Raw genomic sequence first — 18,330 nt, 5'->3', positions numbered from 1 at the left:
AGAGCTTTTTAAAAATATGTGAAAATACTCAGTACTGAGTTGAACCCTAAGTATAGTATCTGAAATGCCATTGTTGTTCAGAATGATGACTGTATTAAAAATGGGATTAGGAAATCTGAAGTTGTGCTTTGTTCATTAAGTCATATAGTTAAAATTTATTTATCGTGCAAACAATACAGAAGGACAAATTTTTATTGTAAAGAGTTCGAGGAATACACAAATACATTTAGCAAAAAGGACATATAGTATTTATACATCTTTTGGTTTCTCACTTATGTTTTTATATTATGAGTTTATATTTGAGGTAGTGGTTTTGATTAAAATTAGATTGTTAATATTTGTATGTATATTTATTACATATAATTCTGAATTCATTAGTGTGTAAGAATTTGTATTAACAGTTTTAAAAAACTGAATTTGGAGACCAAAAAATAAGCTTTTCAAGTGGCTCATCTGTTTTTGTTTGTTTTAATTTTATTCTTTCCATTTCCCCCTTTATTGCTCTTTATATAAACCAAACCTGGAGGTGGAGGGAGAATCCTAGCCAGGGTGTCTTGCTTGAAATGTGAAATAAAGGCATTTATGTCATGGAAATGAAAGGATGTGATTATATAGGGGATAAGTTGTGAACAAGGCACAAATAATTGACACAGTTCAGTTGACTTCTTCCTTACAGCCTGTTGGGAAAAGAGCATGGTCTTTGGAGTTTAGCTAACTGGGAATTTACTCCTGGTTTTATTACTTATATCTCCATGGCCTGGGGCAAATTACATTCAACCTTTAATTCTGTTTCTTTATTTGTAAAATAGGGAAAATAAAAATTTGTTCAAAAGATTAAATGATGCATGTAGTAAGCATTCAGTAGCTATCTCTTCTGTAATGTAGGCCTGATGTGGTAGTTTAATATAGTAGTTCTGCTTTATCATTTTCTTTATTCCGTGAATTGGATATTTTAAAAAGCCTTTAATTTAAATAAAAATTTATTCCTAAAAATAAATTAACTGTATTTGTTTGCGTTACAGCGAGGTCTGCTTGAAGTGCTTTACGATATATTTCGTCTTCCTCTACCTGTTGTGACTGAAGAGTTCATAGAAGCACTGCTCAGTGTAGGTAAGTATTGAAGTTCATTTGCATCTATTTATATATTGTGATTTTTAAGGTGATTTATCTAATGGTGACAGGATCCCTAGAAGGAAAAATACCGAACTAAATATTGAACATCAGTTTGTTTTCTAACTGCATCATTGTGGCATGAAATTAATGTTAACAAAAAACTCAACTCAAATTTCTTCAGCTAAGAAATTTTGATTTCTTACTTATCACCCTAGCTCTTAAAAATGAGCAGTGAAATTAATAAGAAGATAAGCCAAGACAGAAAGAGACAATAAGAAGCTTGTGTAATTCTAAAATTAGATTATCAAATCTTTGTCTTGTTTTATTTTAGCCCAGTTTCCCCAGAGTCCCAAAATGAAGGAAGTTAGATCAGTATAGATAGATTTTTTTGTATGTGTCTTTTGGAGTTAATTTTTTTTAACCAACATTTTTTGAGTTCTTTATAGACTGACTAGCCCATGTTTCTATACTTATCACAGTGTTTTAATGATATATAATCTTCTAACCTATTGAATTTTGATTATTTTAGATCCAGGTAGATTCCAAGACAGTTGGAGGCTCTCAGATGGCTTTGTAGCAGCTGAGGCAAAAACTATTCTTCCTCATCGTGCCAGATCCAGGTAGAATTTATATATATAAAATTGTTCTAATTTGTTACAATTACTATTTTTATATTAAATTACCTAATATGTGACATACTGTGTAAACAGTTTCTGTACTATATTTATTTCCAGGCCAGACCTCATGGATAATTATTTGGCATTGATACTCTCTGCGTTTATTCGTAATGGACTTTTAGAGGTAACACTTAGGAACCTTATTATATTATATTTTATTTTCTCTAATGAAATACTTTCAGAGCAGCAGACATATGATACATAAATGTGTTCATATATATTATATTGGAATGGTGACTTTTTCTTCTTATTTTCAAAGGGTTTGGTTGAAGTGATAACAAACAGTGATGACCATATCTCAGTTAGAGCTACCATCCTTTTAGGAGAGCTTTTACATATGGTAAGTTCAGCAGCTTCTGATTATACGTTTCGTGCCTTTAATGTTTTAATTCACAAAACAGGTTGTTTTAACAGTGTAAGTTTTTATTATCTCAAAAAATAAATAAGCATTTTTTAATGAATTGCAAAGACCCCTGATGCTTTGTATGTTAATGTATACATTGGCTAGTTTTATAAATGGAAAAAATACAGAAAACAAAAAGTAACAGATTTTGACTTTTATACTTACTTTCATTATTAACCTTTTGAGTCATATAAATCTTAGCCTCTCTCAGAAAGACTTCCTACTTAAAAAAGCAAGAAAGAACTGAACTCTAGGTGTTACTTCAACCAACTAGACCTGACATGGATATATGGCAGTCAGTGCCTGAACTTTAGGAAAGTTTGTGCAAAGTTATAATTGCCTTGTTAGAAAACAGTATATACTCTGTACACTTAGAGTTTGAGGTTTGGAGAGTAGGAATTCTTATTTTTTTATGCCATGATTTTATGAGATAAGTAACTGCTGGGAACCAGGAGTTAGGAAAGTGATCTGACCATTCTTTTTCTTCCAGCAAACCAAACAAGGGGAGGAACTCTGATAGTTTGCAAGATAGAAGTTTATGTTTCTATGTCACCTACTGGCTAATAAAGTACTAAATAAGAAAGAACCACTTTAAATAAGTTAAGGAAGAAGTAACCCTATTGTGGAGCCCTGGTGGCGCAGTAATTAAGAGCTTGGCTGCTAACCAAAAAGGTCAGCATCTCGAATCCACCAGCCACTCCAGGGAAACCCTATGGGGCAGCTCTACTCTGTCCTGTAGAGTTGTTGTGAGTCGGAATTGACTCTGTGGCAGCGGCTTTGGTTTTGGTTTTAACCCTATTGCAAATCTTTTTAAATTATAGGTTATGGCTTGTCTTTTTGACAGAGTATTTTGTACTTGTTCTTATTGCTTTCCCCCACTCCCCTTTCTGTTTCTCATATAGCAGCGGGCTGTGTGAGTGAGATAAACAGAGTTAAATGGAGTTTAATGATAATTGTCTTTTTGTTTCAATGGATTATTTAGCCATTTGCCCTGTTCTCCTTTAGCCCATCTGCGAAGGAATTAAGTAGTGTCTACAGACTCTCAGGTCTGATTATTTTTATTTGGATTTTCAAGATAACATTTCTAATAAGAGTATTCATGTGTTTACTTTTGTATGAATTAATCTAGTTTATAAATTTCATCCCTTCCTTTTGTCACATATGCCAGAATTCTGTAATTCTCTTGAAATGTTAAAAGCTGGTCATTTCGAGTATACATTGTTGGTTCATTGCTTATTATACTTATATCTCCTGGCTCCCACATTTAATTAATTTACTTATCTTCATTGGTAGAAAGGCATTTGGTGATGGGATTTTGTTTGGAAAGCAAGAGTTAATAAGTTTCTTGTTTTAAAGATTCTTGGCATATAGATAAACCTAACTTGAGAAGGTAGTTTTTAAAACTTAGGAGGCTAGCTCATAAATTATGATGGTTACGTTAGTATTTTAAACGTTATTAACTTTGTAGCACAGGATCCAAGTTTTGAAAGAGTTCTTTTAGATTATTTAGAATTGAGTTTAATTGGGTACCACTTAAAAATTATAATTTAATAATTGAAATATAGGATCTGTAGCAATTCGTGAGTTGTGTTATTGATATAATGTGATCTTTATACTTGTTACATCTCATCCTTGTTGAAAGTAGATAAGCTAAAAATGGTAAATAAGTATGTATTAGAGGAAAAGAAATAATATGATTAATTTCAAGATTAAAGCCTCTATTCAGAGTCTTTAGTAGCCTTGAGTTCTAACACATCTGTGGATAATCCATAACCAAATATTTTTTTCTGAAAACCTATATGAAATGTTTTCATTTTAGGCAAACACAATTCTTCCTCATTCACATAGCCATCATTTGCACTGTTTACCAACTCTAATGAATATGGCCGCATCCTTTGATATCCCCAAGGAAAAACGATTGTAAGTATCAGAGATGCAGTGAAGTTTACACTTGATATATTTAATATTCACATAACTGCCCTCCTGTTTTTCCAAAAAGGAATATATTTAGGTTATGCTTAGAAATTCTTTTAGGAAAGCCTTACAGGTAAGAGGAAAAACTAATACTTCTCAAAATATTTAGGGATTTCCATTTTAGGCTACAAATTATTATTACCGCATAGCAAAGTCACGTTTTTCTAGCATGTTTTTGGACGAGAACATAGACTTTCTGCCAGATCACTGAAAATGTTCATTGAAGTCTTTTTGGACTATTTTATGTTTTCAGCACACTTCAGACTCTTTTTTTTATGTGCCTATGAATTTTTTTATGAATTATTTCAAAGAAACAAAACAAAAGACAGTGTATTCTCTTAGTGTAAAAACGACATGAGGGCAGTGTCCGACCTCCTTCAAAAACTCACAAAGGGAAGGAGAGTCAAAATCAACAGCCCATGGCTGATTGCCAGTGAGGTGGGGGTCAGACATGGCCTCTCTCTGCCATTTTTACCGATTCTGACACCAACCATCCCTCCCACAGCACTCTCCATTGCATTCGATAATTCATTGCAGTGGCCACACAGAGCTCACAAACTGTGCTCACAATTATGGGGTTTATTAGGGAAGTAGCAGATTACAGTTCAGGCTTGGGGACACTTGGGATACAGTTCTTCCATCAGGACAGCCTCTCCCCACCTATGCTCGCAGGCACACCTCTCCCTAGCCCTCAGTCACTACCCAGAGGCACTCAGCTTGATCTCTTCATGGATCGGGAAGCCCACCATGCTGTCTACTGCTGCTGCATCTCTCCTTCCTTAGTGGTCGTGGTCTTCTCTCTCTGCTCTGGAATTGTCTCTCTTTTAAGGCAAAACTGACCAATCTCGTTGGTGGGCCACAGTTACCCTGTCACTGTCACATGATCTCGCCCAGCCACCTGGGTGTGGTAGTTATAAGACCATGGCTGGAAAGGCCAAACACAACAGTAATTAATCACACAGCACTTAGATATGTGATTAAAAATATTCTCGTTTAGTAACTCATACAGTGGTCATAGTGGTAAACTGAACTCTTTAGTACCAAAGAAAATATTGCAAACAACTTATAAACAAAAGTATGATAATATATCTGTAGGTCTGCTGGTGTTCCAGTGCTAATAATATAAAGCATAAAGATGAGGGAGCTTGATTGAGAGGTACTAATAGGAATTTTTTTTTTTCAATTTGGTAAAGATTATGTCTAGGCCAGGGGTGTCATCCTCTCTCCCCTTCCCATTATGATTCAAAATCTAAAAGCCTAGTAGACCTAAACTCTGGGTCAGATTATAGCCATTAATTTCAAGGTTCATCAGGAATTCAACTTTCCCTCAAAAATTCCAGTAATAACAGTCCTCTTAAAATGGTTCTTATTAGCTCATAAGGTGTCTTTACTGATAAGAATAAATGCTTGCCAATTTGAGCACATCTCAAAGTTTTTAAATTCTAAATCTGGTTCATATTTATCAGAGGTTTTGAAGGTGAGACTCAATTGCTACCAAATTCTGCACCACAACAAGGAATTAAACATAATTTTTGAAAAGATGGTATTTATAGTTGTGGATCAATGGGGAAAATAGAGATCATTCATAATCATCATTTATCCTTTTTTGGGGAAATTGAAATTATATCTCAACCTCTTACCATAAACAAAAATCAGTTTCAGGTAGTTTAAGAACTTAAATGCGAAAAACAAAGCTTTAAAACTTCTAGGAGAAAATATAAGAAGCTAGGTTTCTAAAGGAGTCCTGGGTGACACAAATGATTAAGCTCTGGACTACTAACTGAAAGGTTGGCGGTTCAGACCCACCCAGAGGCACCTTAGAAGTAAGACCTGGAGATCTGTTTCCGAAAGGTCACAGCCTTGAAATCCCTATGGAGCAGTTGTAATCTGCATACATGGGGTCGCCATCAGTTGGAATTGTCTCGGCAGTAGCTAACAACAATAGGTTTCTGTCTTGTGGAAGAAGTTCTTAAAAGCATTATATCAAAAGTGTCCATCATAGAAGAAAAGATTGGTAAGTACATGTTTAATTGAGTCTAACTAATTAGTGTTTCTTTGTACAAACCAGTGTTCTTCATTTTTGTGTGTGTGTGCGTGGCTTCAAATTTAAGTAATTCACTTTTTTTAGTAATACTTTTTAGCCTTGAATTTATATAAGCTTTACTAGAGTTATTTATCACAGTGATATTTTTAAAATTATGCTAGTCTTGCTACAGTATTAATTGAATTTATTTTTTCTCATAAGGCGAGCCAGTGCAGCCTTGAACTGCTTAAAACGCTTCCATGAAATGAAGAAACGAGGACCTAAGCCTTACAGCCTTCATTTAGATCACATTATTCAGAAAGCAATTGCAACACACCAGAAACGGGATCAGTATCTTCGAGTTCAGAAAGATATATTTTTTCTTAAGGTACTGACATGAAATTACAATTTTAACTTAAAACGCCGTTTCTTAATTCTTCACCGATGCATTTGATTAAGGTTGTTATTTTATTCATGCATATAGGTTTTCGAATGGCTTCCAAGTTTTAGTGATTCCAGGCAGTTTAGAGCTGTATTTTACTAACTTCTTAAGGTTAAAAAACCTTGACATTCTCTCCTTAAATGAAAAATCTTTCTTATCGTTTTTATAGTTTGAACTTAGTATGCTAATATAAGGACAGTTTTTCTTTTTAATTTCTAATGATTTTAGGATACAGAAGAAGCACTTTTAATGAACCTTAGAGATAGTCAAGTCCTTCAACATAAAGAAAACCTTGAGTGGAATTGGAATCTTATAGGGACCATTCTTAAGGTATGATATCTCTTCATGATGATGGCTTGATTGTCTTCTTGTTGTTGTAATTATCTTCCTAAATGTTTGAGAATTGATAAATATGTATATAATATGTTTTTCCAGTGGCCAAATGTAAATCTAAGAAACTATAAAGATGAACAGTTGCACAGGTATGTAAGAACTATTTTGTATTTAAATTTAAAGAACTTAGATTTGAATTATGTGATGCCTATTTCCTGCGAAAAGTACTAATTGGTGTTTTAACGTAAAGTTTAATAGGTGTATAAATATATTTTTGTATATACTCTTATTTATAACCCAATCACATCATCTGACTCTTTTTCTAGTTATTTACATTCTGGTTTTAGATTTGGAACAGATGAAGTAGTTAAGATAAAACTTTCTCAGACTGGGATAATGTCATAAGGATGACCTAATAAGGATGTAGTGTTTCCCTCACAAAATAGATGGCTGTTTTTACTAGTCCACTTCTCCCTCCACCTGGTCTAGCTTTGGAAAGCTATCCATTCTTCTTCCTCCTCATTCTCCCCTTAACCAGTTGATGCTCTCTACATCTTTTATGAAACATGTTAATGCCGATAACATACAGAGCCTTTCAGCAACTAGGCTGTGCTCTAGTATACCCAGGAGTTTTTACTGCCTCTGTATTTAGACTTACCAACCAACACAGTTGATCACATGGAACAGAGGGCCTTGGTTTTGAGAAGTATTATTTGACCGTATTAATGTATTTATGATATTTAACTTAATATCTACATTGTCTTGAGAAATACAGAAAACATAAATTACACTGGAATTAAGAAACATAGCATTAGTTTTTCATATTCCTTCAGGACAGAGATGATGTCTCACCTTTGTTTCTCCAACTCCTGGTACCAGACCTGGCACCTCTATTGAATTGGATTGTAGCACATGAAATTAAATTGAAATAAATAGAAGCTTAGAACATGATGTTGAATATTATAACTTTGACATATCATAAATTATGTCCATTGCTTTACAAATTTAGTTGCCTAAATTTTATGTGCAGCTTTTATGTTTGGCCTTTTCCTAATTGTGAAAAACTGACCAAATCATAGTATGGTAACATTTGTTTATAATTATCTAGTATAAAATTATTTTATAGAGCCATAGGGCAAAATTATTCATAGAATACAATAAAAGTACATTTATGTACAGCCGGCTTCTTCATATTTATCCAACTGTATCTTCTAGCTATATTTTACCTGCCAGCATCTCTCTTTTCCACTATTTCTTATTTAGGTGTCTCACCATAGAATTCTTATTCCACAAAAGTATTGTTTACTGTGAAATTTTTTTTTTCCTCATGAACTGTACCAAATGTATTTATTAAGTTCCTTGCTATTTACCCTGAAGGCTCAGTCCCTAAACCTATTCAAAGCCTTATAGTATCATAAACTGTGATTAAGATTCTAAAATGATTGTTTACTTTCTCACTTTGTTGCTAATTTTATTTTGATCTTAGGTTTGTACGGAGACTACTTTATTTTTACAAGCCCAGCAGTAAACTATATGCCAACCTAGATCTGGATTTTGCCAAGTCCAAGCAGCTCACAGTTGTGGGGTGCCAGTTTACAGAATTTCTTCTTGAGTCCGAGGAGGTAAGCACTATGAATATTTTCCAGAGCAAATGTTTTTTATTGAACCTCACCCCCATTCTCCACCTGTGTTTAACTTATATTTCTGAGGATATATAAACTATATTTAGAAACCTGCAGATTGAGCCCCCAACTATATTGGAATCCTGGCTTAGTCATTGGCAACTTGTGTGATTTGGGGCAAGTTATTTGCCCTCTGGTAGACGTGGTTAACCCTTCTGTGAAATGGAAAGTAATATCATTTCCATGAGGCCTTATGCTGAATGGGATTAAAAATAACAGCACTCAGTGATTGGTAACAGTTATTAGGGTCTTCATCATTATCATTACATTTTTTCGCACTTGATTGAAGTTGATTTTTCTATTAATATTCATTGTCCTTTTCCAGCAGTATCACCATGTATTTCTTTTAGGATGGGCAAGGATACTTAGAAGATCTAGTAAAGGATATTGTTCAGTGGCTCAATGCCTCATCTGGAATGAAACCTGAAAGAAGCCTTCAAAATAATGGTTTATTGACTACCCTTAGTCAACACTACTTTTTATTTATTGGAACACTTTCTTGTCACCCTCATGGAGTCAAAATGCTGGAAAAATGCAATGTATTTCAATGGTGAGCACTTACACGTTTGTTTCCAGTATGTACCTAAATTTTTTTTTTAACATGGTCAGAAATGGCATGCTTTCTAGCCTGTACATGTGTGTTTGGTAAGTATTAGTGAAATCCAAAAAGATTTAATTAGAGATGTCCTGATACTCTTTTTTATGTGATATTTCTCATTAAATGCTTTGTTTATATTAGGAATTAATAAATATGTGTTGACTTTGTAAACTAATATGGTAAGTTCTAGTAACATTATTTTCATCCTTTTTTAGTCTCCTTAACCTATGCTCCTTGAAAAACCAAGATCACTTACTAAAACTGACAGTTTCTAGCTTGGACTATAGCAGAGATGGATTGGCTAGAGTTATCCTTTCCAAGATCCTAACCGCAGCCACTGATGTGAGTATAAGAAACCCAATAGAAATATATTTTATATGACCAATTAAGTCAATACTTTATGGATTTTAACCAAGAAATATTAATTATAAATTCTAAGAATATATGATAGAATTTGAGGTTACTTTAAAATTTTAGTTCCTCTGAGGAACTCTACAAAGTATCCATATTTTTATATAAAGGTGAAGAAACAGCTAGATAGAAAGGCAAGTATGTTTATTTTAATATTTTGTTGTTGTTAGGTGCCCTTGAGTCAGTCCCAACTCATAGCGACTCTGTGTACAATAGAATGAAACACTGCCGGGCCTTGTGCCCTCCTCACAATCGTTGCTATGTTTGATTTCCATTGTTGCAGCCACTGTGTCAGCCCATCTCGCTGAGGGTCTTCCTCTTTTTTTGCTGACTCTCTACTTTACCAAGCATGATGTCCTTCTCCAGGGACTGGTCCCTCCTGATAACATGTCCAGAGTACGTGAGGAGTCTTGGCATCCTTGCTTCCAAGGAGCATCCTTGTTGTACTTCTTCCAAGACAGATTTGTTCGTTCTTCTGGCAGTCCATGGTATATTCAGTGTTCCTCAACAACACCATAATTCAAAGGCATCAGTTCTTCTTCAGTCTTTTCTATTCATTGTCCAGCTTTAGTTTGCATATGAGGCGATTGAAAATACCATGGCTTTTTTTTGGTCAGATACACCTTAGTCCTCAAGGTGACATCTTTGCTTTTTAACACTTCAAAAAGGTCTTTTGCAGCGGATTTGCCGAATGTAATATACATCATTTGATTTCTGGACAGCTGCTTCTGTGGGTGTTGATTGTAGATCCAAGTAAAATGAAATCCTTTACAACTTCAGTGTTTTCTCCATTTATTGTGATATTGTTTATTGGTTCATTTGAGAGGATTTTTGTTTTCTTTATATTGAGGTATAGTCCATACTGATCTTCATCAGTAAGTGCTTCAAGTCTTCTTGGCTTTCAGCAAGCAAGGTTGTGTCACCTGCATATTGCAGGTTGTTAATGAGCCTTCCTTCAATCCTGATGTTGCATTGTTCTTCATATAGTCCACCTTCTCGAATTATTTACTCAGCATACAGATTGGATAAGTATGGTGAAAGGATACAACCCTGAACCACACCGTCCTGATTTTAAACCATGCAGTATCCCCTTGTTCTGTTTGAACGACTCCCTCTTGGTCTATGTACAGGTTCTATGTAAGCACTAAAAGTATTCATATCAAGGACTAGATTATCAATTTCAGTCTTTCAACGCTTGTAAAATGACAGAACTGTCTCAAAACAAAATTAAGCAGGCTATATCCATGGTGAGGTTTTTTTTATTTTAATGTTTTCATTTGTCTTTTTAGGCCTGCAGGTTATATGCAACAAAACATTTAAGGGTATTATTGAGAGCTAATGTTGAATTCTTCAGTAATTGGGGAATTGAGTTATTAGTGACCCAGCTGCATGATAAAAACAAAACAATTTCCTCTGAAGCTCTTGATATCCTTGATGAAGCATGCGAAGACAAGGTGAAGGTCATTTTCTATAATAAAATACTTAGACATGAATTCTTCTTAAATTATTCATTGTTGATAGACAATTATATGAGACTGTAATGTTTATTATATAGGCATCTTTGAAATAAAGAATTTGCTATCGTTGTGCAATTGTTAATTTGCCTAACAATCTTTTCTTTTAGGCCAATCTCCATGCTCTTATTCAGATGAAGCCAGCTTTATCTCACCTTGGAGACAAGGGTTTGCTTCTTCTCCTGAGGTAAATTTTAAGTAAATTTTTCCTATAGCTATGTTTTCTGTTGTGCTTTCTCTGGCAGTATATGTTAAAGTTGCATTCAAATCTGCATAGGAAGCATGCTAAGAGGTTTACCCTTTTAATTTCTGTAATAGGCCTGTTTTAGAATTTTGAACATCTTTTAATACTGAACTCTGTCTTTTTATTGCTTTTCTAGAATTTTTTTTTTTTATTTGTATGTCTCATGCTTTTATGACATATTCTTTTTGTTACTGAGTTTGGGTGTATTTGCAAAGATTATGCAAATTTATTTGTGATTGAAGTTGTAGTTAAATTATAGTTGACCTTTTAGTTTTAGGAAGGAGCCATTTCTTAATTCTTCCGGCTCCTTAAACAGTTTTTTTTTTTTTGGTTTGAAGTCCTTTAGCTCAAATTTTTTTTTTTTTTTGGTAGAACTCAATGTTAAACTATTTTGTTGGTTTTAATTTACAGATTTCTGTCTATTCCAAAAGGATTTTCCTATCTGAATGAAAGAGGTTATGTAGCAAAACAATTGGAAAAATGGCACAAGGTAACTACTTATTGAATAACGTTTAATTTATATGTTTTTATCTTGGGAAATTTGTGCATTTAGAGGATGATTTTTTTATATCATCATGATTGTGAAACTAAGGAGATTAAATGTTCTAACAGTCATATTAAGTCAAGTCTTAAACTCTGTGTGTTTATTATTTATATTTTATATATGTTTTTATGTAATAGTTGTTTCTTTTATAGTGAACTGTTGACTTTGTGTAATTCTATTGCAATTTTGCTTTTAACTTAATTGATACCATAATCTACAAGTGTAATTTGTCTACCCTTTTCACCATCATTTCTTTTATTCCTGAGTGCGAGTGCCTCTTACAGCCCACATCTTTGCATGAGCCCTTTTAAGTTAAAACTAAAATAATTTTCTTAAATGAAAGATAAGACTAAAAATGATTCAACCCAAGCACATATAATCATCAAATTAAACTTCTGTTTAGGTTACTACTTGACAAAAATGTAAGAACAAGCTTCTTGCTATAACAAGTAATAGGAAAACCTATTAAGAAAGGGCTAGATTGGAAGTATTAGACAATTTCCTAGCTTTTCTTGAGCAGGTCATCTCTGTGGCTTCATTATTTAGTTTGAAACGTTCTGAATTGTGAATCTGTCTCGGAAACCAGCGGTCAAAATAATCCATAGTTAATGTTAAGTGATTTTTTTTATTTTCCTACCCTTGAGACCCATTTATAAAACTGTTTCCCCTCCTTTCAATAATTGATAAATTGGAGAATTAAGAGAAGATATACTTTAAATATAAGATATGCAAACTAATCATAATAAAATTGATAACCTTGTACAAATTATACTATTTAGAAATTGCTCAGAAAACCCAATGCAGTGCTTTCAAAAGTAGGAACAAATATAACTGCTACAACAAAGGCAAGTACAGCATATGAGGGAAACATAGAGGAGGGATTAATGATTCAGCCCTAGAGATTAATAAAAGGAATGTTGAATAGGCTCAGTAGAGGACATGGTATTTGAACTGGTCTTGAGGAGTATGTAGGCAAATAAACTGAAAGAAGGGTATTCAAGTAAGAGAGAAGAGAATAAATCTATACAGATTATTGAAACTGCACAGGCTTAGGAAGAAAGGCTAGGTGTGGTGAGGATATAAGAGAGTTACAAGATGAGACTGGAACGGTAAATGAGAGCTAGATTGTAGAAGGCCTTGTGAGCTACGTTAAATCTTACTAAGGGTTTCAGTTTTATAGCTAGTGGGGAGTCATTATAAGTGTTTAAATAGTAGTCAGTCATAGTTGTGCTTTAGGTAGGTGACAGGTTGCATTATAGCACTGAAAATTTGATTATCAAAGGGAAAGCCTAGAAATATTGAGACCAGTTTGGAAGCAACAGTTGATAAGAGCAGGAAATTCTTCAGCAGTGTGAGGTTGGATAGGCGGGGCATATTTTCTAAACATTTTAAAATAAGATGGACAGGATTTGTGAACTGATTGGATGCAGTGAATAAGGGGTCCAGCATCCATCGTAAGGTTCCTTATTTGAATTGCTATTTGTATTTTGAATCACCATTAAAAGACTGTGATTACATAAAATCGTTCACAGAGTGAGGATACGTTGAACTGGAGTTACCTATGGGATAATCAAGTGATAATGTCCAGGAAATACTTGGAAATGCAGGTCTGGAGCTCATGTGGTACAGATGACAATTTGGGAGTCATCAGAGTATGATAATTAGTTGCCATTGAGTGGCTGATGTTTCAGAAGTAGATTGCCAGGGCTTTTTCTGGAAGCACCTTTGAGTGGACTCAAATTTCTGACCTTTAAGTTAGCAGCGAGCATATTAACCATTTGCACCGCCCAGGGACTGTTTCATCAATGTGTAAACCTATTGCCGTCCAGTCGATTCCGGCTCATGGCGACCCTATAGGATAGAGTAGAACTGCCCCATAGAGCTTCCAGGGAGCACCTGGTGGATTCAAACTGCCACCCTTTTGGTTAGCAGCCATAGCACTTAACTACTCTGCTCCCAAGGTTTCATTATCAGTGTATAGTAGTAGTTAAAACCTGAAACAAATGAGATCACCAAGAAAAATGTAAAGAACACAAAAAGAAGACTGAGAATTCCCCCCTAGAGAACTCTCTGGTGTAACGAGGGAAAGAAAAGGACACCGAGGAAGAAGAGGTCAGAGAGAATGGTGTCACAGATAGAGGATTCCAGAAGAAAAGAGTGACCAATGACATTTATTCTTTGGAGAGGTCACGTAAGATTGACACTGGAAAATAGGTTGTTGAATTGGTTAGGCCATTGGTGAATTTTGCTAGAGCAAGTTCCCTGGAAATGTACAGATGCTGAATTGCAGTTATAGGTGGTTAGGCAGTAAAATGGGAGGTGTAAAAATGAAGACAACGTAGTTATTTTCTCAGATTAACTAGAGAAAGGGAGACACGAAAGGGAAGTCACTCATTGATTTCTTAGGATTGAACTCGTGCTGCTGCCTCGTTTAATCTTCACAATAACCCTCTGAGATATATTCTGTTTTGCAAATGAAAAAGTTGAGGCTGAGAGGAAAAAATGAATTTACCCTAAAACGCAGAGCTTGAAAATAACAGAGCAGGTGCATTAACAGAGGTTTTTTTGATTCCGCAGCCCATGCTCTTTCTATCACCTCTGATTTCCTCCTGGAAGCTTGTGACATGCCAAGATGAAGAAAGATGGTTTTTGTTTTTCTTTTTTGTGTGCGAATCTTATTTTTGTTTTTAAGGAGGGAGGAGCTTGGAACATGTTATGAGCCAAGGGGAAAGAGCTGACAAGAAGGGAGAGACTAACGGTAGAAGAGGGAACATAGTTCATAAAATGAATTCCTGGCAAGGGAAAAGAATATGTATTGAAAGCACAGACAGAGATTCGTTTGTAAGAAGTAGAGACAGCTCTTTCTGTAAGAAAAGGAGACGATTCCATGGAGCAGTATGTAAATCTCTCTTTGTGGCTCATTCTCCATTTACTGGTTGCAGTTTTGAACCTCTTCAGGTTTGGAGCAGGAAGAGGGATAATGGGTCAGGAACAATCTTACTCAGCTGGTACAGTTATCTGAGGTTGTTAGTTCTGAGTATTGTCTTAATTGCCATCGAGTCAGTTCTGACTCATAGCAAGCCTGCGTACAACAGAACGAAACACTGTCTGGTCTTGGCCATCCTCACAATCATTGCTATGTTTGAGCCCATTGTTGCAGCCACAATGTTAGTCCATCTCATTGAATGTGTTCCTATTTTCGCTGACCCTCTACTTTACCAAGCATAATGTCCTCTAGGGACTGGTCCCACCTGGTAATATGTCCAAAGTATGTGAGATGATGTCTTGCCATCCTCACGTCTAAGGAACATTCTGGCTGTACTTCTACCGAGACAGATTTGTTCCATCTTCTGGCAATACCCATTATTCCCATTGCGGTTGAGTCGATTCCAACTCATGTTGTTGTTAGGTGCCGTCGAGTCGGTTCCGACTCACAGCGACCCTGTGCACAACAGAACGAAACACTGCCCGGTCCTGTGCCATCCTTCCAATCGTTATGCTTGAGCTCATCGTTGCAGCCACTGTGTCAGTCCACCTCGTTGAGGGTCTTCCTCTTTTCCGCTGACCCTGTACTCTGCCAAGCATGATGTCTTTCTGCAGGGACTGATGCCTCCTGACAACATGTCCAAAGTATGTAAGATGAAGTCTTGCCATCCTTGCCTCTAAGGAGTATTCTGGTCACACATCTTCCAAGACAGATTTGTTCGTTCTTTTGGCAGTCCATGGTATATTCAATATTCTTCGCCAATACCACAATTCAAAGGCCTTCTTAGGTCTTCCTTATTCATTGTCCAGCTTTCAAACGTGTATGATGTGATTGAAAATACCATGGCTTGGGTCAGGCGTGCCTTAGTCTTCAGGGTGACGTCTTTGCTCTTCAACACTTTGAAGAGGCCCTTTGCAACATATTTGCCCAATGCAATGTGTCTTTTGATTTCTTGACTGCTGCTTCCATGGCTGTTGATTGTGGATCCAAGTAAAATGAAATCCTTGATAACGTCAATCTTTTCTCCGTTTATCATGATGTTGCTCATTGGTCCAGTTGTGAGGATTTTTGTTTTCTTTATGTTGAGGTGTAATCCATACTGAAGGCTGTGGTCTTTGATCTTCATCAGTAAGTGCTTCAAGTCTTCTTCACTTTCAGCAAGCAAGGTTGTGTCATCTGCATAATGCAGGTTGTTAATGAGTCTTCCATCAATCCCAATGCCCCGTTCTTCTTCATATAGTCCAGCTTCTCAGATTATTTGCTCAGCATACAGATTGAACAGGTATGGTGAAAGAATACAACCCTGACGCACACCTTTCTTGACTTTAAACCAATCAGTATCCCCTTGTTCCGTCCAAACAACTGCCTCTTCATCTATGTACAGGTTCCTCATGAGCACAATTAAGTGTTCTGGAATTCCCATTCTTTGCAGTGTTATCCATAGTTTGTTATGATCCACACAGTCGAATGCCTTTGCATAGTCAATAAAACACAGGTAAGCATCCTTCTGGTATTCTCTGCTTTCAGCTAGAATCCATCTGACATCAGCAATGAAATCCCTGGCTCCACGTCCTCTTCTGAAACCGGCCTGAATTTCTGGCAGTTCCCTGTAAAAAGACAGGAAAGAAAGAAAAGACCAAGATGGATGTCAGAGGAGACTCTGAAACTTGCTCTTGGGCGTCGAGCAGCTAAAGCAAAAGGATGAATTGATGAAGTAAAAGAACTGAACAGAAGATTTCAGAGGGCCTGTTGAGAAGACAAAGTATTATAATGACATGTGCAAAGAGCTGGAGATGGAAAACCAAAAGGGAAGAACACGCTCAGCATTTCTCAAGCTGAAAGAACTGAACATAAAATTCAAACCTTGAGTTGCAATAGTGAAGGATTCCATGGGGAAAATATTAAATGATGCAAGAAGCATCAAAAGAAGATGGAAGGAATACACAGAGTCATTATACCAAAAAGAATTAGTTGATATTCAACCATTTCACGAGGTGGCATATGATCAGGAACCAATGGTACTGAAGGAGGAAGTCCAAGCTGCTCTGAAGGCTTGGCGAAAAACAAGGCTCCAGGAATTGACAGAATATCAATTGAGATGTTTCAACAAACAGATGCGGCGCTGGACGTGCTCACTCGCCTATGCCAAGAAATATGGAAGACAGCTTCCTGGCCAACTGACTGGAAGAGATCCATATTTATGCCTATTCCCAAGAAAGGTGATCCAACTGAATGTGGAAATTATAGAACAATATCATTAATATCACATGCAAGCAAAATTTTGCTGAAGATCATTCAAAAACGGCTACAGCAGTATCCAACTCATAGTGACCCTATAAGACAGAGTAGAACTGCCCCAGAGGGTTTCCAAGGAGTGCCTGGTGGATTCAAACTGCCAACCTTTTGGTTAGCGTCTATAGCTCTTAACCACTACGCCACCAGGGTCTCCTGTCTTCTGGCAGTCCACAGTATATTTAATATATTTCGCAAACACCATATTTCAAAGGCATCAATTGCCCTCCATTTTGTGAGTGTAATTTTATGTTGAGAGAATTAGGGTGGGATTGTAACACACCCTTACTCAGGCCACCTCCCTGATCCAAGGTAAATGGAGTTTCCCTGGGGTGTGGCCTGCACCACCTTTTGTCTCTCAAGAGATGAAAGGGAAGCAAGCAGAGAGTTGGAGACCTCACACCACCAAGAAAGCAGCACCAGGAGCAGAGCATGTCCTTTGGACACGGGGTCCCTGCCCCTGAGAAGCTCCTCGACCAGGGAAGAGTGAGGACAAGGTCCTTCCTTCAGAGCTGACAGAGAGAAAGCCTTCCCCTAGAGCTGACATCCTCAATTTGGACTTGTAATCTATTATATTGTGAGAGAATAAATTTTTCTTTGTTAAAGCCATCCATTTGTGGTATTTCTGTTATAGGAACACTAGCTGACTAAGATAACCTGCCTTAATTATATTTTGTACTGAGATTTGGAGGGAAGTGGTACTAGTAGTAATAGTAATAATAATGGTAAGGCGATAGATAATATTATAATTAAAGCCTCAGAGTACTCTTATAGTGTAAATATGGAGCCTAAAAGAAGAGCAGGAAAAGTAAGTTTTTAAGAATCTGTAAGTAGCTGTTAACGTACCCTACCAAATTCAAGTACTCTAAAATAGTTTATAGTGAAAAATAAAAGCCTCCCTACCCCTTTATTCTCTCTTTTCTGAAAATAATAACAATTTCTTTTGTATTCATTCAGAAATATCCTATCTGTGTAAGTATATAGCCTTTATTTAAAAATAGAAATGAATTTATTCCATTTACAACTATAGAAACAGCCATATCCAAGTTTTTTTTTTTTTTCAACATCTTCGAGATCTTTTCAGAGCAGTATAT

General features: G+C 35.9%; 1 protein-coding gene across 6 annotated transcripts in view; it reads left to right on the top strand.

Annotated features, from left to right (window-relative positions):
• RICTOR (RPTOR independent companion of MTOR complex 2) overlaps positions 1–18,330 on the top strand; it is a 148,957-nt gene that overhangs the window by 105,701 nt on the left and 24,926 nt on the right. For all 6 annotated transcript variants that reach the window (XM_064271445.1, XM_064271449.1, XM_010588112.3 and 3 more), the window contains 14 exons: positions 1,023–1,110; positions 1,643–1,733; positions 1,848–1,914; positions 2,050–2,130; positions 4,013–4,113; positions 6,413–6,578; positions 6,861–6,962; positions 7,068–7,114; positions 8,452–8,587; positions 8,998–9,197; positions 9,461–9,587; positions 10,946–11,110; positions 11,281–11,357; positions 11,826–11,904. In XM_064271445.1, coding sequence (XP_064127515.1) covers positions 1,023–1,110; positions 1,643–1,733; positions 1,848–1,914; positions 2,050–2,130; positions 4,013–4,113; positions 6,413–6,578; positions 6,861–6,962; positions 7,068–7,114; positions 8,452–8,587; positions 8,998–9,197; positions 9,461–9,587; positions 10,946–11,110; positions 11,281–11,357; positions 11,826–11,904 — 1,527 coding nt within the window. The remainder of the gene's footprint in view (positions 1–1,022; positions 1,111–1,642; positions 1,734–1,847; positions 1,915–2,049; positions 2,131–4,012; positions 4,114–6,412; positions 6,579–6,860; positions 6,963–7,067; positions 7,115–8,451; positions 8,588–8,997; positions 9,198–9,460; positions 9,588–10,945; positions 11,111–11,280; positions 11,358–11,825; positions 11,905–18,330) is intronic.

This window comes from Loxodonta africana, chromosome 2 (genome assembly GCF_030014295.1).
Source record: "Loxodonta africana isolate mLoxAfr1 chromosome 2, mLoxAfr1.hap2, whole genome shotgun sequence".
Taxonomy (NCBI): domain Eukaryota; kingdom Metazoa; phylum Chordata; class Mammalia; order Proboscidea; family Elephantidae; genus Loxodonta; species Loxodonta africana.
Note: the sequence above shows the minus strand (reverse complement) of the source record. Positions and strands in the feature narration are given on the sequence as shown.